The sequence below is a fragment of the Azolla caroliniana genome, unplaced genomic scaffold (genome assembly GCF_043228905.1).
Source record: "Azolla caroliniana isolate FFs.n. ecotype wild unplaced genomic scaffold, voAzoCaro1.0.p SCAF_14, whole genome shotgun sequence".
In the NCBI taxonomy this organism is placed as follows: domain Eukaryota; kingdom Viridiplantae; phylum Streptophyta; class Polypodiopsida; order Salviniales; family Salviniaceae; genus Azolla; species Azolla caroliniana.
The window spans coordinates 17,858,823-17,881,856 of NW_028230449.1; the positions used below are offsets into that span (position 1 = coordinate 17,858,823).

Below are 23,034 nucleotides of genomic sequence, written 5' to 3' on the forward strand. Positions count from 1 at the left end.
CACGTTAGTGCACCGAAATCAACCAATGAAGAAGATGGCAGATCAATAAGTCGCAACCAACAAATCGGTGCCAAAAGAAACACAACAATAGACATCTTGCAATAACTTATTGGTAGTTCCCCAAACACTTCCAAATCCTACATGGGAAAACTATAAAGAGGTACAAGTCGGGCTAGGAGGTGATTGCCAATATGTGACCAGGAGAAGACTTCAAGGGACTTGATTGTTACATGTTGTAAAAATTGTGGTTGCATTTTGCCATCATCCTGACATGAGCCATAATCTTAATATGTAACATGTGTATTCATATTCCATTTTAGGGTTTTTGGCTTGTATTATTCCCATTGTCAACATTTGACAGAGCCAAGCTCTTGGTGGTAGAGGTTATCAGACAACGGGGCTCCCGGTGACAAGGTTGGGCTCCTGGTGACAGAGGTTGTCAGACAACGAGGCTCCTTGTGACAGAGTTGGGCTTCGGGTGACAGAGGCTATTAGATAGCGGGACTCCTTGTGATAGAGTCAGGCTCTTGATGACAGACGTTGTCAGCTTTTTATCCACATCGAACGGTGCAGATCGCACATGCCCTCAACTAAGCAACCTGCATAGTCTGTGCCCATGATTCCCTCACTTGCCCTCTTTAATGTTTGGTAGCAGTTTGTAATGGCTTTACATTGTTACAACTTACAAGATGCCCCTCTCCATATCATATACATACATTATTACATATATAGGTTATGTAGGTAGAGATTCTAGAGAAGACTAAAGTTCTCTAAAGATTAATAGCTTTGCCAAGATGTCCCTCTCCCTACGAGGCAGGTAGGTAGGAAGGTACAAGAATGAATAGGAAAACCCTAATAGGTACACAATGAGTTGGAAAACCCTAATATGTAGGTAGGTACAAGAATGAATAGGAAAACCCTAATAGGTACAAGAATGAGTAGGAAAACCCTAATAAGTACAAGAATGAGTAGGAAAACCCTATTTCACAACAAAGAGAGAGTCATGAAATACTTGGGATGCAAGGAGAAAATGGTGACTTCTTCTTCTTCTTCTTCTTCTTCTTCTTGGAGGAGGAGATGGAGATGGAGATGGAGATGGTTGAGAGAGAGAGAGAGAGAGACGTAGATTGAAGCTTTCCTGTGGGGCACAAGGCAATGGCGTATAACAGACAGACTGACAGACTGACAGACTGACAGACTCGGTCAAGGAATTGAGAACTTAAGAAACAGGACACCACATCATGGCTCACGTAATTCAGGTTTTCTCTTTTTGGCTTTATATTTTTTGCACTATAAATGATTGGAGCTCTCCCGTGGGGCACAAGGGAATGGCGTATAACAGACAGACAGACAGACTCGGTCAAGGGATTGCGAACTTGAGGAACAGGACACCACACCATGGCTCATCTAATTCAGGTTTTTTCTTTTTACTTTATACTTTTTGCACTATAAAGGATTTGATCGCCAAAGAAGACAAAACAACAAAAACCAGAATAACAGAATCCATAAGCTACTAATATAATAGAGACATTGAGGGTTATTAATCCTCCATTTAATCATTACTGTAATCTCTTCTCATAATTGGCTTCTTGATTGGATTGGATTTGATTTGGTTCAATCAATCTTCTCATAATTGGCTTCTTGATTTGATTTGATTAGGTTCAATCTATAATGGAGCTTCCATCTCCAACCTTATCAATCCTATTGTCCAAAGATGCCCTGCTTTCGCTGCTGCTCGTGTTCGTGGCTTCGCTCCTCTACAGTCTCTGGGGAGCATTCGGCTCGAATTGGTGGAGCCAGCGCCGGATAAGGCGGATGTTTCAGTTCCAAGGTATACCGTGCCTCCCGGGCCGATTCATCTATGGAGACCTCCCCGAATTGGTCGAGCTCGGGAAGGAAGCCCAAAAATTGCCCATGCCAGAGATCACCCATGACATCACCTCCCGAATCCAGCCCCACCTCCATGTCTGGAATAAGAGATATGGTAATAATCTCCATGACAGTTTTGCTTAAGCCTTCTATTCTCTAACCTCCCTTTTTACAGGATTAAGAATTCCCCTTTCAATCACTGATTGCATAAGTTTATTGTTATCATAAGCATCATTACATGGTATGATCCTTGTTCAGGTAAGCCATTTGTATATTGGAATGGATCTCGAGCTCGATTCACCCTAACCCACCCGCAACAAGCCAAGGAAGTGCTCTCCACAAAATTTGGCCACTACAGAAAGGCTAAAATAAGGCCAGACGCCAAAGATTTGATCGGGGGAGGATTGGTGGGACTTGAGGGCGAGAAATGGGCTCAGCATCGCCGTATCATGAACCCAGCTTTCTTCCACGAGAAGCTCAAGGTTGGTTTTCCCATTAATCTTGTTGTGCAATCCATGGTGAGATAAGGTAATATGTGAATGTGGAATGGAAAGGGGTAAATTTGTGTGATATTTGGACAGGTTATGCTACCTACAATGGCATCATGTACGAAGTTAGGGTAAATTCTATTATGAAAAGGATCACACTGTGTGATATTTGGACGGGTTATGTAGCCTACAATGGCATCATGTACGAATTTAGGGTAAATTCTATTATGAAAAGGATCACATTGTGTGATATTTGGACAGGATATGTTACCTACAATGGCATCATGTACAAATTTAGAGTAAATTTTATTATGAAAAGGATCACATTGTGTTATATTTGGACAGGATATGTTACCTACAATGGCATCATGTACAAATTTAGAGTAAATTTTATTATGAAAAGGATCACATTGTGTGATTTTTGGACAATCCATGGTGAGATAAGGCAATATGTGAATGTGGAATGGAAAGGGGTAAATTTGTGTGATATGCACAGGGTATGTTGCCTACAATGGCATCATGTACGAAGTTAGGGTAAATTCTATTATGAAAAGGATCACATTGTGTGATTTTTGGACAGGTTATGTTACCTACAATGGCGTCATGTACGGCTACAATGATGGAGCAATGGAAGCTTGGCCCAGTAGCACAAGGCCACGGTATAGATGTCCATACTGAGTTCAAGCGCTTAACCGCAGATATCATTGCTCACACGGCTTTCGGAAGCAGCTATGCAGAGGGCAAGCGTGTCTTCGAATTGCAACATGAACAGCAAATCATAGTGAATAAAGCATTTAACACTGTCTACATCCCGGGGATGAGGTATTTTAAGAAGATTTATCTCACACACATATATCAAGCCGTATCAGTTGTTCTTTGGAAATTTAAATAGATCAGGATGCCGCTGCATTTATGTCTTTTGATATTTTTTCTTTTCCGGATATATTGCTTGATTTGCTCGAATGTATTGCATACAAAAAATGGATGCAGATTTATTCCAACTGCATTCAATCGTTATCGTTGGAAGCTGAACCGCGAGATCAATGGAATCCTCACGAAGCTCATCAAAGGCCGTTTAGATTCGGCGGCCAAGATGGGCCACGGACCAGATTCATATGGCACAGACTTACTTGGCCTCATGATGGCATCTAACCAAGGGGAGCTCAAGGGCAACCAGCAGAACCTGTTAAGAATGGGTATCCCTGAAATCATCGGAGAATGCAAGACTTTCTTCTTCGCAGGCCATGAGACGACAGCCACGCTCCTCCCATGGGCATGCCTTCTGCTCGCAACACATCCCGAATGGCAAGATCGAGCGAGGGAGGAGATAGTTGCGCTATGTGGCAAGAGCCCGGATGTAATTCCTTCGATGGAGGCAATGAACCAAATGAAGATCGTAAGTAATAATGTTGAAGAAAGTTTAAACCCTAAAACACCTCTAACCCCGAAACCCTAATAAACCCCTAACCTCAAAACCTTGATAAACCCCTAAACCCTAAACCTTAATAGATCCCTAACCCCTGAACCCTAATAAAAACCCCTAAACCCTAAACCTTAATTGATCCCTAACCCCTGAACCCTAATAAAAACCCCTAAACCCTAATAAACCCCTAACCCTTGACTCATAAACCTTAATAAACCCCTAAACGCAAAACTCTAATAAACCCCTAACCCCTAACCCCCAAACATTAATAAACCCCCCTAAACCCGGTTCGACATAATTAGGGTTTGTTTGATTACCTATGTCTTGATTATTATGTATTCTTAATGGAAAATTTGAGCAGTCAAGACCAATCTTGGGTAATCTATACAATTGACAGGTGACCATGGTGCTGAATGAGACGATGAGGCTATACCCCCCGATCGTGGCGATGACGAGGATGGTGGAGAAGGACACGAGGCTGGGAGGAGTGGAGGAGGAGGATACGGTGGTGATACCGGCAGGGACGGAGATAGGGTTGCCGGTGCTCATGTGGCATCATGAGGTGGAGTATTGGGGGCACGATGCAGATGAGTTCCGGCCGGAGCGGTTTGAGGGAGGGGTGGCCAAGGCGTGCCAGGTGTCGGGGGCGTACCTCCCGTTCTCCACGGGGCCGAGGGTTTGTATCGGGCAAGGGTTCGCGATGATGGAGGCGAAGATGGTGTTGGCCGCCATCCTACGGAGCTTCCGCTTCCATTTGTTGCCCTCGTACCGCCATGCCCCCGCCATTGTGGTCACCTTGCAACCACAATTCGGGATGCAGATCACCTTCACCCATCTTAACTAGTGCCTCTTCTCTCTCTCTCTCTCTCTTAATCGGAAATGTATGTTATTCAAACAAGATGATAATAGAACCGTTGCTATCTCCACTTACTTCATTAGTAGCTATATGGCAAGGTAACCCCTCTCAAGTGTTGTAATACTAGATTTTGTCGAGTATGTATATTATGGCAAGGTAACCCCCCTCAAGTGTTGTAATACAAGATGCTCTCGCTCTTTCTCTCTCTGTCTCTTTTTTTTAATCGTAATTAGCTTACCCTAGTGGTAAGTTGTTACAACGCATGTATTACATCTTGGTTACAAAATCTAATTTTCTCACCTCTCTATTACATATCTCTTAATTCACTAGATGCCATTGTGGGCAGTATGGGTTGAACCCATGAACTCATGATCTCCATTGGGCAACATTACCAATTGGGGTACATCCTTCCTAGCTTTCTCAGTATCTCTCTCTCTCTCTCTCTCTCTCTCTCTCACTCATAATATTTGACCTCCGAAGTCGATAATAAACTCTCTGTCTTTGTCTCTCCCCTCCCCCCTTTAGCCATGCACCTTCTATGAACATCATATTGTTTTTAGGGATACTCGTTATGTACAACTTTTATATATGTATGTATGTGTAGAGCATGGTTGTTTATGTGTACCCGTATTTAACATTTAAATACGTATAGTACCTCATAATTTGCATAGCATGTACTATACCTCAATGTTGTTCAGTCAAATATCATGTACATTTTTCCAATCTGATATTTAATGTACATTTGAATAAACAAGTATAATACGTATTTATAAAAAAACGAAAGTAAAATCCCATAAAAAAGCAAAAGAAAAAAATAGATTTTAGTGAAAAAGAACAGAAGAGATGACGAAGAAAAAGAAGAAAAAGAGAGAAAAGAAGATAGAAACTTGTCTTGACTTTGACTGTGATAATCACAGAAGATAGAAGATGAAGATGAAGATAAGAGAGAAGAAGAGAGAAACAATGAGTGTGATAATCACAGAAGATAGAAGATGAAGATGAAGATAAGAGAGAAGAAGAGAGAAACAATGAGTGTGATAATCATAGACGATTCCAGAATCTAAGAAGGCATAATCGTAAATGATTACAATTTGAAATAGAACATCGTGATACACACTTACACCGATTTATAGAACAAGTGAATGTCAACATCCATATTATAAGTTTTTTAGCATGTGAACTGTTCAAATGTCTTATATGCAATTTAGGATGTAGAACTATAATGTATATCACAAAATTGTGTAAACATAGATGTTTTTACAATATTACAAATATTTTTTAGAAAGGTAAATAATTTTTAAATTCTAGAAGTATTTAACGTACTATACGTAAAATACGTATTTTATAAGTATTTAACCTATTAAAAAACGTATTTAACGTATTTTAAAATTGGGAGGTACTATACGCGTATTAATACGTTATATATGTATGGTATCTGCATTTTATTTAATGTACCTAACTCCCTTGGTGTAGAGATATACGTATTCTTTCTCTTGTAGTTTGGTCCCCAATATACATATTGTATCCATACTATATCTAACGTACCTAACTCCCTTGGTGTAGAGATATACGTATTCTTTCTCTTGTAGTTTGGTCCCAAATATTATGTCTTTCTAAATTAAAAAAACATGTTTTTTGAGTTCCTAATAATTGGATCATGGAAACTAGATTTCTCATCTACAAAATTATTAAATCTCGCTAATTCTGAGACTTTATTATGTACTCTACGATCTCGTAATTGAAAAGGAAATTAGAACCATGTGCTTATGATTCAACGCGTGTCCTAATCTGCTTTGACCTTTGTTGGCATATGTATGTATATGTTCCGATGCTCGCATGCCGAAGTCTAAATTTGAAGGAGTTTTAGTTTTGTAGCTCGATGTGAAAATGCCTTAGTTTTTTGGTTCCCGAGCATAGACATTGGGACACATTAAACATGAGCTACAAAAAGCTTGTTTGCCAATATAGATTCTGATCTAAAGATAATATTGAGTAATATATAGCTGTAGAGTTGCATTTGAAACCATTTTCGAGGTGACTCACCATTGCCAACCTAATCTTTTGGCAACATGCATGTGTTTTTGTTCATGACACTAGCTTTGAAAAACCATCAACCCACACTAGTGTTGTATATGCATAATTTGGATCCCGTGTCTTTTCATCAACTAAATCTGGTAGGATATTAGTAACACTTGAATGAAACATGATGAATGTTGTGATTTAGTTTTGGATTCCAAGATAACCGTATGCATGATTGATTATCAAATTAAAATGTAGGCCTTTGAAAAATCAAATAAATTTAAGTTCTTGAAGGATAGAATAGATCCATGTTCCTTCTTTGGCACCAATTGTGACACAACTACATATTCCACTAAAGCAACTTTTAGTTTGCTTCTTTTGATCACCATGCAACAACTCCAACAAGACAAACAATATAACCACCAGTTGACTTATGGATGAAAATGTCTTCCTATAATCAAAGTCTTTCCATCCTCATAATTGTATTGGGTGGGTTTGTCCATTGATCAAGGTTCATCTCAATGGTCTTTGATCGTGACCTAGTGTAAGTCAAGGCCACATCTTTTCTGTGCTTCATATGTAGTGCATCAACCTCTTAAAGTTTTAGGCCCTTTCATTGCGACTCACTTCAACAAACCTTGTGTTGAGCTCTTGCAATAAACTCTCGAACACTAGAGAATTCAAAGAGTTCTCTTTTGGGAACGTTATATAGGTGTGAACTCATACCACAATGGTTGACAAATTTTTCATGGGATTTCATCACGATAGAACTCCTAGAATTCTATTGTCTAGAGCTCTTGCACATGAAAAACCTCGTTTGTGAAGAATGTTTACATGATTCTTGGAAGAGGATGTAACTAGCAAAACTACTACTCATCTCGTTAGATGACATTGCTACTGTGGATGAGACGTTCTGTTAAGAGTATGTAGCTGGTCACAACCGGTCAACACGTACAAAATAAGAGGCACAAGAATCACGACAACCAAGAAACAACAAACACAGATATTTTAATGTGGAAAACCCTAAATGGGAAAAATCACGAGAGTCCGCAAACTCCAAAACTAGATCACTATAGTAGGAAGGATTACAATAGGAGACTCTAAGGCAACAACCTTGATCTCGTCTTCGTCTGATGATGGTTACAGACACTGTGATACACTCTACAACTCCATCTCCCTCAATAGCCACCACTATTCAACTATAATCACCACACTATCATAACTACTTGTCGTAACAATATTTATACTCATCTACATAGATGATTATTTACAAATATAGCCAGTCGTATTTGGTCGATTCAGCTATTAGCTGAATTGGTTATCGATCGATTATCGGTCAGTCGATTTTTCGGCTATTGACTTATTCAACTTATATCTCCAGTCGGTGCTAAATTGGCTCCTAGTGATCCGACTTCTTGTGCAAAATCCAAATTGTGTTCTTCCCATCTAGAGGGACCAGTTTTCCCAACACGTTCAACACTGGCCCTCCTGCTTGTTTATTTAACATCATGTGCAAGTTTGGTTACCCGAATTTAGGCCCGGCTCTAGTTTGTGGGAAGTCACTATGGTTCCACAAAATAGTATGACCTTGGCTCTTAAGCCCGCCACATTTAGAAAAGGTGCTAGACTTGCTCCCCAGTTTAAAGAATATCCAACTACCCTTTGAATTCCTCGAGCCACCATTGGTTTGCCAAAGCTCATGATGGATGGGAACCCCATGAAGTACCTCCTCTTTCATGCTTACTACCTTTTCTAGACCACCATGTAATTGATGGCCAAGCATGCAATGTGGGAAAGAATCCCCTCCAAGCTTGTCTAGAGTTAGGGGTAGGAACTAGGGCACAACTACAAGAACACTCACATGTCTTGATGTGGCATATGCAAAGGGGAGAAAGATGCCAAAATGCCAAGTTGCGCAAGAGGTTGGGGGTCAAAGAAAATGAGAGAATATGAGGATTAAAATAATATCAAAATATAGTTCAAATGATGAAAGTTATGCATTGGAACAACAAAGGTGAAGGGTTTGATATCCACTAAAGTGAGATGGAGGGGAAAATGATTTGGAATGCTTGAGTGAGGATGGGAAAATGTGTCATAAATATGAACATGATAATGCACTACTTTTATTTGGCAAAGGAGCTCCAAAATGCCATAAAATAAGTAAGACAACTCATTGTTGAGTTTGTATATTTAGGGATTCAAAAGTCCAAACTTCAACAAGAAACCATACTCCAGTAGTGAATCACAAGAGCACGTGGGAGGCCCACAATCACCAAGGCAACATGGTCATTGATAGACTTGCCACGTTGAGAATCAAGGATTAACCCCCCAACTCCTTGTTGGAGATTGAGACCGTAAGTGTGGAAACATGAACAACAACACGAGATGAAGAGCACCAAGTTTATGAGAAAGGATGCAAAGGCAACTTAAAAAAGACCAAGATCAAAGGAGAAAGACAGTGAGAGATAGACAAAGATGCACACAATGTAACAGTCTTATGTTAGGATTCTGTCCCTCCGAATGGGAGAAGTCGGTTGTCAATTCGGAGAATCGGTAGTCGAAATCGGGTCAGTCGACCGGATGGGCTAGCAAGTCGACTTGGTAGTCGACTGGATGAAGGAAATGAAGAATCGACTAGTCGGGTCGCCCAGATCGACCAGAGATAGACAATTTGGGGATCGATCATATTGGGTGGATGAACTAAGTGAAGGATAAGCCGATTAGTTGGGTTGAACGGATGGTCAATGAGATAGTCAGACTGACTAGATAGTCGACATAGGAGTCAACTAGTTGAATCGACTAGACTATCGACTTGTGGGTTGAACAGTCGAGTTGACTAGTCAACCGGTTAACTATTATTACTATTATCCAATAATAACTTATTCCCATCTATAAATATGTGGATCTAGGGAAAAGTTTATAAGAGGTTTTTGGTGTAGAATTGTGTAGAGAAGAAAAACAAGAGAGAGTGAGGGAAGGTATAGTGAGATATACTTGCCGTCAAAACCCTAAGTAATGGATACTCTATTTTGTAGAGTTTTGTAGTCTGATTTTTTGTCTTGTATATCTAATATATAGTGAAAGTCTATTGCCCCGTGGTTTTCCCTTGTTTTTTAGGGTTTCCACATAAAAGAGTGTGTATTGTGTATTTTGTTTTTTAATTGTATCTTTTAGTCTATCTTTCTCGGAAATCTATGGTCCTAACCTTAACAAACTGGTATTAGAGCAAGAGGTGCAAGGAGGGAAGGAGGTGTGAGTGGAAGATCTTCCTGTTCACGAGGTGTGGGTAGATCCTGAACAGGAAGGTAGTGGCCACCATCAAACAATGTGTAGACGTGAGTGTCCTACAACATGGTGCTAATGACACAAATGCCTATGACCTGTAGCACAAACTGTTAGGCTTGTATGAAAGGAAGAATGCCCTCAACAAAGCTTCTCTGATGAGAAAGATTTTGATACTGAAGTATAGAGTTGGAGAAAGCATTGTGATACACATTAATACCTTTATGGGTTTAGTGAATCAACTTGCAGTGGCGATGTTTCCGTTAGACGGTGCTCTATAGGCCATACTAGTGTTGTGTACCCTGTCGGATAACTGGGAGAACCTGATGGTGTCTTTTATTGCTTTGTGCCAAGAAGAAAATATGTCTTTACAAGTGGTAAAGACAAGTATCCTAAACAAGGAGACAAGAAGGAAGGACATGTTGAATATGGGATCGGCTACAACTTATTTCCAAACACAAACGAGGAAGACAGAAAATTGAAAATAACAGAAAATGATGCACTAACACAGAGACATAAGATATTAATGTGGAAACCCTGGAATGGGAAAAAAACCACGGGAGTTTGATCAATTCGGCTATTATCCGAATCTGTTATCGGTCAGTTGATTTTTCGGCCTTGGTCAAGTTGGCTATTGGCCGATTCAGCTTTTCTCACAAATTGGTACTTAATCGACTCCATCCGATTCGGCTTGTGCTTTCTTCCCATCCTAATGAAAATGTGGCACAATATCCCAACAGAGGAAGAAGCACAGAAGTCCACAAAAGAGAGACAAGTCTCATGCTAGATACAAGTCCAGAGGAAAAATCACATGTTTTTATTGAGGAAAACGCAGACACTTCCAAAAAGATTGTCGACACCTTAAGAAAGACAAAGGTGCTTCGAACGATGTCGAACCTAGAAAGATTTCTAAGGAGAAGGGTACTTTAGCCATAACTACCAGTGAAGAAGAGCTCTTGTTCATTTGTGAGCAAGTGAATGTAAACCTTGCAAATGAAGAGTGCACTTGGGTGATTGACTACGGTGCATCGTTCCATTTAACTCCTGCAAGAGAACATTTCTCATCTTATAGAGCCAGTGACTATGGCTATGTAAATATTGGAGATAATGGAGGATGCAAGATCATTGGTATCGTGAGTGTATGTTTGACAATATCAATTGGTTGTAGGTTGATCTTGAAGGATGTGTGACATGTATCAGATGTCAGGCTAAATCTGATATCAACTGGAAGATTGGACAATGAAAGCTATAGTGGTAGTTTTCAAAGTTTTATGTGGGAGTTTTGTAAGGGAAATCTCATAGTGGCCTGAGCACAAAAACGAGGCACATTGTATGTCATGCATGCCAAGTTGTGCAAGGATGAAGCAAATGTGACAGTCGACTCAAATGGTGAGCTATGAAATAAGAGGTTTGGTCACATGAGCAAGAAAGGCATGCATATTCTGACTGAGAAGGGACTTCTTCTAGAAGTAAAAGGGATACACTTGGAGAAATGTGTAAAGCAACACAGAGCTGCATTTCACTCAAGACCACCAAAGAGAAAAGAACGTGCACTAGAATTAGTCCACATGGATGTTTGTCATGTGGATGCTCAATCACACTGTGGTGGACAATATTTTGTAACATTCATTGACGACTACAACAGAAAGTTGTGGGGTTCCGTGCTAAAGTCAAAAGACCAAGTGTTGTCGGTCTTTGAGGAATTTCAGGCCAGAGTTGAAAGAGAGTCTGGAAGAAAGTTGAAGGCTATTAGGACTGACAATGGTGGTGAGTACAGAGAACAATTCGAGGAGTATTGCAAGACACAAGGCATAAGACACGAATATACAGTGCCTAAGACCCCTGAATTGAATGGTCTAGTAGAGAGGATGAATTGAACAATAATGGAAAGAGTGAGGAGCATGGTTGTTGAGAAACGAATCGTTAATTCACAAGGAAAAGAAAACTCTAAAATACACAACTTGGAGACACAGAAAACAGTGTACACAGATTTAACATGGAAACCCTAAAACGGGAGAAAACCACGGAGAATGGAGCTTCATTATGCAATGGATATAGAAATGATGAGATCAGAGTACAACACTCTCTACACAGAGTGTCACAGCCACACAGGGCTCTTGGCGTATGCTGTTATAGAACACAACAATGGCACCGCTCCCTCTCTCTCTCACCTACTCTTGTTCACACACCTCTTTGTGACTATCTACAACACTATCTTTTTGTTCCTCTTTTTTTTTCTCTATGATACATTGTTTGCCCTAGGTGTATTTATACTAATACACAATCTTGGCTATTTACAAATGTAGCCCCTACTACACATCACTACTATTATTACCTATAATAATAAGTACCCATCATCCGACTCTAGTGTCGATTGTCTAGTCGGTCTTGTCTTTGACTTGGATCTCCTTTCTGTCGACTCTCACAGTCGGGGGATGTGGACTCTAGTCGATCCACATTAGGTTTTGTGATGACCTATACCTATGTAGGGGGAGCAATGTCATGGCTATCGAGATTGCAAAAGGTTGTGGCTTTGTCGACCATAGAGGTAGAATATATGGTTGTGGTAGAGGCCGGAATGGAGCTGATATGGATTAAGAGTTTTCTCAGTGAACTAGGAATGAAGCAAGAAAGATTCCTACTCCACTGTGGATGAACCAAGTGAAGGATAGGTCGACTAGTCGGGTCTACCAGATGGTCAATGACAAAGTCTACTAGTCTGACCAATTGGATAGTCAACATAGGAGTTGGCTAGTTGAATTGACTAGATTGTTGACTTGTGGATTGAACAGTTGACTCGACTAGTGGGCCGATTAACTATTATTATTATTATTATTCAATAATAACTTATTCCCATCTATAAATATGTGGAACTAGGGCAAATTTTATAAGAGGTTTTAGGTGTAGAACTATGTAGAGAAGAAAAACAAGAGAATGAGGGAAGGTATAATGAGATAAAACCCTAAGTGGTGGATACTTTGTTATGTAGAGTTTTGTAATTTGATTTTTCCTCTTGTATATATGATATATACTGAAAGTCTATTGGAGTGAAAGTATGTGAATGGAAACATTATTCTAACTAACATATAGCTAAAGTGACCACAACTAAGTAGTTTTTTTAAAGCTAATATTTAGTGGGAAAATCTTAAAGATACATATAATTTATTATGGGGAGGGAAATATTACCATTTATGGTGCACATTTTAGTCGGTCTTTATTTGAGATCACATTTTGATAATCCCTAAAATTGCCAAAATATGCAAATTACATGCAGCTTTTTGCATCACTAATTAGTTATGTCAAGGACACATCTAATTGTTCGCATTCATGTGCTTTCACCCAGTGCCCCATGGGTTTCCATTGTTTTTTAGGGTTTCCATGTAAAAGAGTGTGTATTGTGTATTTTGTTTTTTGTTTTCTATCTTTCTCGAAAATCTACGGTCCTAAGTTTAATATCTTATTTCAAAAACATGTTTACAATACAAGAATAGCACAATCAACATCATCATGAACTAGGTTACAAGACCAGTTATATACTAATTGGGTTAGGGCAACTACCCTTAAACATATTTACATAATTGTCCTAAATCGAGCATATTCAAAAGGACAATGTGGATATGGACATTATACACCTACATTCGACACTCCCCCGTAATGGGCGTATACACTAAACACGTTCGCATTCATAAGTAGAAGGATTGTGTATTCCACTTATAGATTCCTTTTATAATCTTGCGATTTTAGGCAATTTTCAAAAACTTGATACGCCAGTATCACAAGTTTTAAATAGCATATAAGATTTGTTGATATTTTAAGATTTAAGAAGCGTCAAAATGAACATTTCTAAAATTGAATATTTTTTCAATAAATGTTTAAACGTTCACGGTCTGCAGTTATGAAATGTAGTTAAGGTTAAAAAAAGCACAATGGTTAACTCAAGGCACAAGTTAAGATTAATGGTTTCACCATCTTAAGAAGATGTAGGTTCCATAAATGGAAGTGACATCTATTGTTAGACTTGAAAATGTTTTAAGTATGAGAGGTAACATTATAATCCTTAGTGTTAGCATTTATAAATTTAGTGCTCATCAACATCCATAAATTCACAACTCAAGAAATGTAGACAATATTCATAAACAATTTTGATAGATTCACAACTCCAAAAATTTAGAAAATATTCATAAACTATCAAAACTGTCACACTTAGGCATGAACATTAATATATCAAATTGAATATATCACATAGTTATCAAGGTATCCACACTGCTCTCCTCTTCTTCCTTTTGAGAACTCCCCTACAAAATTTGTGCAATTAGTATCTACTCCACATAGGCTAGTAACAATAGGGTTCTCAAATAACTCCTTGACAAAATCAATAAGCTCCCTAGGTTCGCCAGCTAAAGGAGGAATAGGTTCATGAGATGTAAATTGAAAATGTTAAGGCTTTAATCCTCATGTTAATGAAACTCACTTGCTCATCATCCTTTTTAAGTGCAACAGTATTTTTGAATAGCTTCCATGCTGATGTAGATGTAGTACACATTGACAATTAAAAATGAAGATTGCTTTAGCTAAACATAAACTATATTGATTTCTAAAGGCATAGCAAACAAAGTTATAATAATTTACCCGAACTAGAGAACAAATCTAGTATCCAATCTCCTTTATTGGCGAAAATTTCATATGACAAATATCCATATTAAGTAGAATGTATTGATGGGAAAATCAAAATTCTCCATGTAAGATCAATATTCCTTACTAAGCAAGGTTTTCTATCCCATGGCAATGAGATCTTAAGGCTTATGCTATAGAGTATCCTTGGTCCATGATGCTATGGAATACAACAATTCTCCATAAGGATGTTGTCATCAACTGTAACTGTGCAAAATCTTTCACCATCTTCTCAAAATGTTTGAACATAAATGGTTCATCATCGTATGTCAACATCAATAATATGTATTCCTTCGTTGGCAATATGTGTATCATCTTAGCCACATCACCAAAATAGACATTATAGTATAAATCTCACGTGACATCCTTTTTGTGGCTAAATTTCTTAAAAGTGACACCATCTTTTACACCATATGCCTTCACTAAACGATAATCCTTTTCTTTCTACGCTCTTTCAAGATGTGCAAGAAATGTAAGAAAATCAATCTTTAACTTCTCTCGATTTCTTAGTATCACTATCTCGATATATCATTGTTGAACAATATTTCTTTGCTCTCTAACTATGCATGGCTTGCTCACGTTGAGTAGATTTTAAAGGCAAGCCTCGATTAATCAAACTAAATTTCTTGATTGTACGCTCATCCTGATTTTTAGTTGACATTCTAAGCGCAAAGATAAAAAAATATAGAGAAACTCAATTATATGAACCAATAAGTTATTTCTAACAACTTACATATTTGTTTCAAGATAGATTAACTCTAGAAAAGGGCTCTAAGTGCCAAAAAGAGACAGGTAGATGCAAAATATCCCAACAATTAATGAATTTTTGTTAAATAACATGCAAAACAAACACTAAATAGTGCAGTAAAAACACTCCCATCAAACAATTTTTCTAATGGAAAATCTTAGAAAAAAATAGAAATTCATTACAAAAATAGAGATTATTTGTGAAAATATACAATTTATTCAATAACTCGATACTTTTAATAATAAATAGAGACTTCATAGTACAATTTGATACAATGTATCGAGTTTATGTTGAAAACTCAAATTTTTACATCAACTCAATACATTGTATCCATAGATTGACATATTCGCATTCATGGGGTTTTTCATTCGAATGCAAATGAATACGTATACGAATGCATGGTCAAGTATTCGTTTAAAATAAAATAAAATAAAAGATTACATGAACTCCCTCCTTTTTAGTTTCTTAGGATATAAAAAAGGGGACAATAAAAGAGGGACTTGACACTAATAAATATTTATAATAAATCTAAAAGTATTCGTTTTATTTTTAATAGATAAATAAAATAAAATAAAGGTTCATTAATTCCTCACGTTTTATTCTCCAAAAATTTATGGATAGTTTTATCTCATATTAAAAATGGGACTTCACTCGAGTCATATTTCTATAATAAATATAAATTTATTTATTTTTGAAATTAATTAATTAAATTAAATAAAGGTTCATAAACCCCCCCTTTTTTATTTGACACTATAAAGGAGAGTTAGTACAAATCATATATTTTATAATCTATTAATGAATGATTGTTCTTTTTTTGGTGAATTAAATTTTTTTAAATTTGTTTTAAAATTAATTAATTAATTAAATTTTTGTGTATTATTTTGCAAAACGAATGGTTTTATAATATTCTTAGGTCCATTTCGTATTCTTGAATATTACGAATATTGCGCATAGAGAATATCACGAATATCACACATGTGTCAATTTATGATTGTATTGAGTTGATGAAAAAAAAATCTTTATTGAATTATATAAAAAAGTTGATTGTTTTGATTTCCATTCTTGATTTGTAACGGTTACCTCTTGTACATATATAAACCCCACCCATGGGGCATGAAATGTAATATAAGAAGTTTCCCTCCAATTTGTGTCTACCTCTCTTTCTCTCATTCTCTATTGCGTTCTCTCTCTCTTGCTCTCCCCTCACGCTCAACCCTTCTTGAAAAGGGGGTCCAATTTGTGTCTACCACCCATGTCGATTCTTCGCCGATGATATTTACTTCATTTTGTTCACTGATGAATAACATCTCCTTCTCGCTCGTGGCGATGCCTGAGATGTTCTTGTTGTTCGAAATCTTCTTCGGCTCAACACCATCGGCTCCCCCTTTGCCCTTTTGGTAATGCCAATAGTTCTTCTGGAAGTGTCCCGACTTCCCACATTAGAATCACGTGGGCCTTCCCTTCAACTTTGACCTTGGTTTGGACCTGTCCCTATTTTGTGGAATTCTCTATCGACCCCTTCCTATGTTGGAGTCACCTTCTGTGATTAGGGTCTTATGATTGACTCTTCATCCTTCCGGTGAGCTTCTTCATTCAGCAAAGCTCAACTTCACCATCTCTAGGGACAACTACTTCTCTTGTGGTCCTGCGTTGCCCAAGGTCACCACGAGTGTCTCCCAGCTGTCTAAAAAGGATCCTAACAACAGTAATGCCAGTACCTCATCAGCCAGAGGCACTTCTAGAGAGGTGGTCTGGTTGATTAATCCTTGGAAGGCAATCAAATGCTCAACCATGCTTGAGCGGTCCTGGTACCTCAATCTCACTATCTTTTTGAAAACTAAAACTTTGTTTACGACGTTCTTGTTCTCGAACATGAACCCGATCTTCTTCCAAAGGACATCGACATTTGTCTCTTCATTGAAGTTATTGTTTAAACTCATGTCTATAAAACACCTTATGTATGTAGCTGCCTTCAGATGCATGACTTCCCAAGTCCGACGCATTGATCTTGTCGAGCCATAAGTCTTTGTGAGCATGTCTATCATCTTCGACTTCCAGACAGAGTAGTTGGAACCATTTAGCTTGAACATCCCACCAAATGAGTCATCCATATTTCTACTGCTTGAAGGTTAGGAACCTTAGCTTTGATATCAATTTTTTATCATATGAGACCGACCACAACCGGTTCCCAAGTACAAAGAAGAAAGAGCAATAACAGTAGGAGCAAGAAGATAGAAAAAACACAGACAACAAGACACAAGATATTGACGTGGAAACCTTGAATGGGGAAATCCACGAGAGCCCACAAACTCCGAACAAAATCACTATGTCAAGAGAGTATACAAGAGACTCGCAAGCAAAGACCTCGAGCTCGTCTTAGTCTAACCAATTGATACACACACACACACTCTCTCTCTCTCTCACTCTAGAAACCCCAAATTACAACTCTATACATCCTCATATTCATAATGATTGCCCTAGGTGTATTTATACTAAGACACAATATGGGCTATTTACAAATGTAGCCTCTAATCGGCTTTCTGCCCTCAACCAAACTTCATCCGATTTCACTCTCATCCGATCTGGTTTCCGGACGGTCCGACCCCTTTCATCAAGAACCCGCTTCTTTGCACATCCCATCCGGAGGGACCAGTTTTCCCAACACGCATATCATTTGGAAGTACTTATCATATATTTGACAAGTTTTAACACGTTGTTATCTAAGGCCTCAATAATGGGTTTCGGCGCAATATATTAAACATGGTCCAAATGACGAGCTACAGACATAGATTGACATATTCACATTCGTGGGGGTTACCATACAAATACGCATAAGAATACATGAAAAAATATTCGTTAAAAAAGAAAAAAAAAGAGTTCCTACTTTTTAGTTTCTAATATATATCATATAACAAAGAGACTTTCACATTAAATATGGGATATTTAACTTGACATTAAAAAAAGAGGCTTACACTAAATAATATTTTTATATAATAAATAGAAAACTTAAAACTTAAAAGTATTTGTTTTATTTTTAATAAATATAAAATAATAAATAAAACGTTCATTAATTTCCCACTTTACTCTCCCACAAAAATTGATATTTTTATATGTTATAACTTATTAAAAGGGAACCTCGTACTAATAATATTTTTATAATATATATAAAATTTAAATTGTTTTATTTTTTAATAAAACGAAAAATAAATAAATAAACTAAATAGAAGGTTCCCATAAATTTCATATTTTTATTTTACATTAAAAAGGGGAACTCACACTAATAATATTTATCAAACTTAGACGTATATGTTTTAATTTTTAATAAAATAATAAATAAATAAAATGTATGTAAAATAAATAAAAGGTTCTCACAAAATTTTATATCTTTATCTCACAATAATATTCTTATAAATTATAATAGATGAAAAACTTTAAAGTATTTGTTTTATTTTTAATAAAAAAATAAATAATAAATAAAAGGTTCATTAATTTCCCGGTTTTTAGTCTCTTAACATTAAAAAGGGGACCTTAGATTAATAATATTTTTATATATAATATATAAATTTATTTGTTTAAATAATAAATAAATAAACGAATGGTTTTGTAATATTCTTGCGGTCATTTTGTATTCTCGAATATTACGAATATTACGGGATGTCGAATATTAGATCATGCATGGGTCAATCTATGGCTACAGATATTGTTGTTCTGATTGATTTTTTTTACAGTATTAGTATTAGGGATTGCAACAGAATTAGAATATGCGCAAAGCAGACATTCATTCTAAGTATCATACATTCAGTCATTCTAAGCATTCGTTCATTTTCATGTGCAATGTTAGAGACAATCTGTATGTCTTCAGGTTTTCTAATGGCTTTACAAGATGTCACTCTTGAGGTTATGTATATGTAGACTAAGGTTCTCTAATTCATAGCTTTACCAGATGTGTCCCTCTTCCCTATCTCCCTACCAGGTAGGGTTTAGGGTTAAGAATGAGTAGGAAAACCCTAATAGGTAGAGGTAGGTACAAGAATGAGTTGGAAAACCCTAATAGGTAGGTAGGTAGAGGTACAAGAATGAATAGGAAAACCCTAATAGGTTCAAGGATGATTAAGAAAACCCTAATAGGTACAAGAATGAGTAGGAAAACCCTAATAAGTACAAGAATGAGTAGGAAAACCCTAATAAGTACAAGAATGAGTAGGAAAACCCTAACAAGTTAGGGTTTTCACAACAAAGAGAGAGAGAGTCATGAAATACTTGGGACGCAAGGAGAAAATGGTGACTTCTTCTTCTTCTTGGAGGAGGAGGAGCATCAGTCAGTCAGCGAGAGAGAGAGAGACGTAGAGTTGAGCTTTCTCGTGGGGCGCAAGGGAATGGCTTATAACAGACAGACAGACAGACAGACTCGGTCAAGGAAAGGCGGATAACAGGCCACCACGTCATGGCTCACGTACACAACCGTCAAGGAAAGGCGGATAACAGGTTTTTTCTTGCTTCTTTTCACCCCTCTTTTTCTGCACTATAAAAAGATTTGATCCCCAAAGAAGACAAAACAACACAAACCAGAATAACAGAATCCATAAGCTACTAATATAATTGAGACATTGAAGGTTATTTATCCTCCATTTAATCATTACTGTAATCTCTAATCTCATAATTGGCTTCTTGATTGGATTGGATTGGATTGGATTGGATTGGATTGGATTGGATTCGACCCATCCCCCCTCACCCCCCAAAAATTCGATATCCGATCCGTGGAAAAGATCGACTTCCGAAACTCTCCTATAATGGAGCTTCCATCTCCAACCTTATCATTCCTATGCTCCAAAGATGCTCTGCTCTCGGTGCTGCTTGTGTTGGCGGCTTCGCTCCTCTACAGTCTCTGGGGAGCATTCGGCTCGATTTGGTGGAGCCAGCGCCGGATAAGGCAGGTGTTTCAATCCCAAGGTATCGCGTGCCTCCCACACCGATTCCTCTATGGAGACCTCCCTGAATTGGTCGAGCTCATGAAGGAAGCCAAAAAATCACCCATGCCAGAGATCACTCACGACATTACCTCCCGAATCCAGCCCCACCTCCATGTCTGGAATAAGAGATATGGTAAGCCTTCTATTCCCTAACCTCCCTTTTCATAGGATTAAGAAATTTCCCCTTTCAATCTCTGCTTGCATAAGTTTTTTTTACCACTTATTGTTATCATAAGCATCATTACATGGTATGATCATTGTTCAGGTAAGACATTTGTATATTGGAATGGATCTCGAGCTCGATTCACCCTAACCCACCCGCAACAAGCCAGAGAAGTGCTCTCCACAAAATTTGGCCAGTACCGAAAGGTTAAGGGAAGGCCGGATGTGAAAGATTTGATCGGAGAGGGATTGGTGGGACTGGAGGGCGAGAAATGGGCTCAGCATCGTCGTATCATGAACCCGGCTTTCTTCCACGAGAAGCTCAAGGTCGGTTTTACCATTAATCTTGTTGTGCAATCCATGGTGAGATAAGGCAATATGTGAATGTGGAATGGAAAGGGGTAAATTTGTGTGATATTTGGACAGGGTATGTTGCCTACAATGGCATCATGTACAAATTTAGGGTAAATTCTATTATGAAAAGGATCACATTGTGTGATTTTTGGACAGGTTATGTTACCTACAATGGCATCATGTACGGCCACAATGATGGAGCAATGGAAGCTTGGCCCAGTAGCGCAAGGCCAAGATATAGATGTCCACGCTGAGTTCAAGCGCTTAACCGCAGATATCATTGCTCACACGGCTTTCGGAAGCAGCTATGCAGAGGGCAAGCGTGTCTTCGAATTGCAACACGAACAGCAAATCATACTGAATAAATCATTTTACAGTGTCTACATCCCAGGGATGAGGTATTTTATGAAGATTTATCTCACACACATATATGTATTGATTGCTCTTTGGAAATTTAAATAGATCAAGATGCCTCTGCATTTTATGTTTTCTGATTTTTTTTCCTGGACATATTGCTTGAATGTGTTGCATACAAAAATGGGATGCAGATTTATTCCGACTGCATTCAATCGTTATCGTTGGAAGCTGAACCGCGAGATCATTAGAATCCTCACAAAGCTCATCAAAGGCCGTTTACAGTCAGCAGCCAAGTTGGGCCATGGACCAGATTCATATGGTACCGACTTACTTGGCCTCATGATGGCATCTAACCAAGGGCAGCTCAAGGGCAACCAGAAGAACCTATCAAGAATGGGTATCTCTGAAATCATCGGAGAATGCAAGACTTTCTTCTTCGCGGGCCATGAGACGACAGCCACGCTCCTCCCATGGGCATGCCTTCTGCTCGCAACACATCCCGAATGGCAAGATCGAGCGAGGGAGGAGATAGTTGCGCTATGTGGCAAGAGCCCGGATGTAATTCCTTCGATGGAGGCAATGAACCAAATGAAGATCGTAAGTAATAATATTGAAGGTCTAAACCCTAAAACACCTCTAACCCCTAAACCCGAAACCCTAAGCCCTAAACCTTAAGAAACCCCTAACCTCTAAACCTTAATAAACCTCTAAACCCAAAACCCTAATAAACCCCAAACTCCTAAACCTGGTTTCTTAACCCTAGGAAACCCCTAACCCCTAACCCCTAAACCCGGTTCAACATAATTTGGGTTAGTTTGATTACCTATGTCTCGATTAGTATGTATTCTTAATGGAAAATTTTGAGCAAATCTTGGGTAATAATCTATACAATTGACAGGTGACCATGGTGCTGAACGAGACGATGAGGCTATACCCGCCGGTCGCGGCGATGACGAGGATGGTGGAGAAGGATACAAGGCTGGGAGGAGTGGAGGAGGAGGATGCAGTGGTGATACCGGCAGGGACGGAGATAGTGTTGCCAGTGCTCATGTGGCATCACGAGGTGGAGTACTGGGGGGATGATGCGAACGAGTTCCGGCCGGAGCGGTTCGAGGGAGGGGTGGCCAAGGCGTGCCAGGTGCCGGGGGCGTACCTCCCGTTCTCCACGGGGCCGAGGGTTTGTATCGGGCAAGGGTTCGCGATGATGGAGGCGAAGACGGTGTTGGCCGCTATCCTACGGAGCTTCCGCTTCCACTTGTCGCCCTCGTACTGCCACACCCCCACCACCGTGATCACCTTGCAGCCGCAATTCGGGATGCAGATCACTTTCACCCATCTTAACTAGTTGCCTCTTCTCTCTCGAGTGCCGGGTTTCAAAGCAACTCAACGTGGTGTAGAAGCAATAATGAAAATAAGGGAACGTGGTGTATGTTATTCAAACAAGATGATAATACAACCCTTGCTACCTCCACTTCATTAGTAGCTATATGGCTAGGTAACCCCTGTCAAGGGTTGTAATACAAGAAGACATCAGATTGTTTTCTGTACAGCTTTTATGTATGTATGTATGTGTAGAGATATACATATTCTTTCTCTTGTAGTTCTAGTCTCAAATATTATGTCTTTCTGACGATAAACAAAAATAAATATGTTTTTTGAGCTCCAAATGGTTGGATCATGGAAACTAGATTTCTCACTGACGAAATTATTAAATCTCATTGGTTTCGAGACTTTATTATGTACTCTACGATCTTGTAATCAGAAAGGAAAACAGAACCATGTGGTCGTGATTCAATGCGTCTCCTTTGACCTTTGTTGGCGTATGTACGTATATG

At 38.5% G+C, this 23,034-nt stretch overlaps 1 protein-coding gene across 3 annotated transcripts; it reads left to right on the top strand.

Annotated features, from left to right (window-relative positions):
- Nucleotides 1–1,659: 1,659 nt before the first annotated feature.
- Nucleotides 1,660–22,573, top strand: LOC147855681 (cytochrome P450 CYP72A616-like). 3 transcript variants are annotated; one of them, XM_087330429.1, is made up of 5 exons: nucleotides 1,660–1,984; nucleotides 2,128–2,351; nucleotides 2,938–3,179; nucleotides 3,348–3,753; nucleotides 4,178–4,899. In XM_087330429.1, the coding sequence occupies exons 1-5, from the start codon at nucleotides 1,672–1,674 to the stop codon at nucleotides 4,622–4,624; spliced, it is 1,632 nt and encodes a 543-aa protein (XP_087186555.1). In that variant the 5' UTR covers nucleotides 1,660–1,671; the 3' UTR covers nucleotides 4,625–4,899. The 3 variants fall into 3 exon arrangements, with proteins under 3 accessions (XP_087186555.1, XP_087186554.1, XP_087186556.1); XM_087330428.1 differs by lacking the exons at nucleotides 2,938–3,179; nucleotides 3,348–3,753; nucleotides 4,178–4,899 and adding exons at nucleotides 20,999–21,240; nucleotides 21,391–21,796; nucleotides 22,098–22,573 and having other exon boundaries at nucleotides 1,663–1,984; XM_087330430.1 differs by lacking the exons at nucleotides 1,660–1,984; nucleotides 2,128–2,351; nucleotides 2,938–3,179; nucleotides 3,348–3,753; nucleotides 4,178–4,899 and adding exons at nucleotides 20,094–20,459; nucleotides 20,592–20,815; nucleotides 20,999–21,240; nucleotides 21,391–21,796; nucleotides 22,098–22,573.
- The last annotated feature ends 461 nt before the right edge of the window (nucleotides 22,574–23,034 follow it).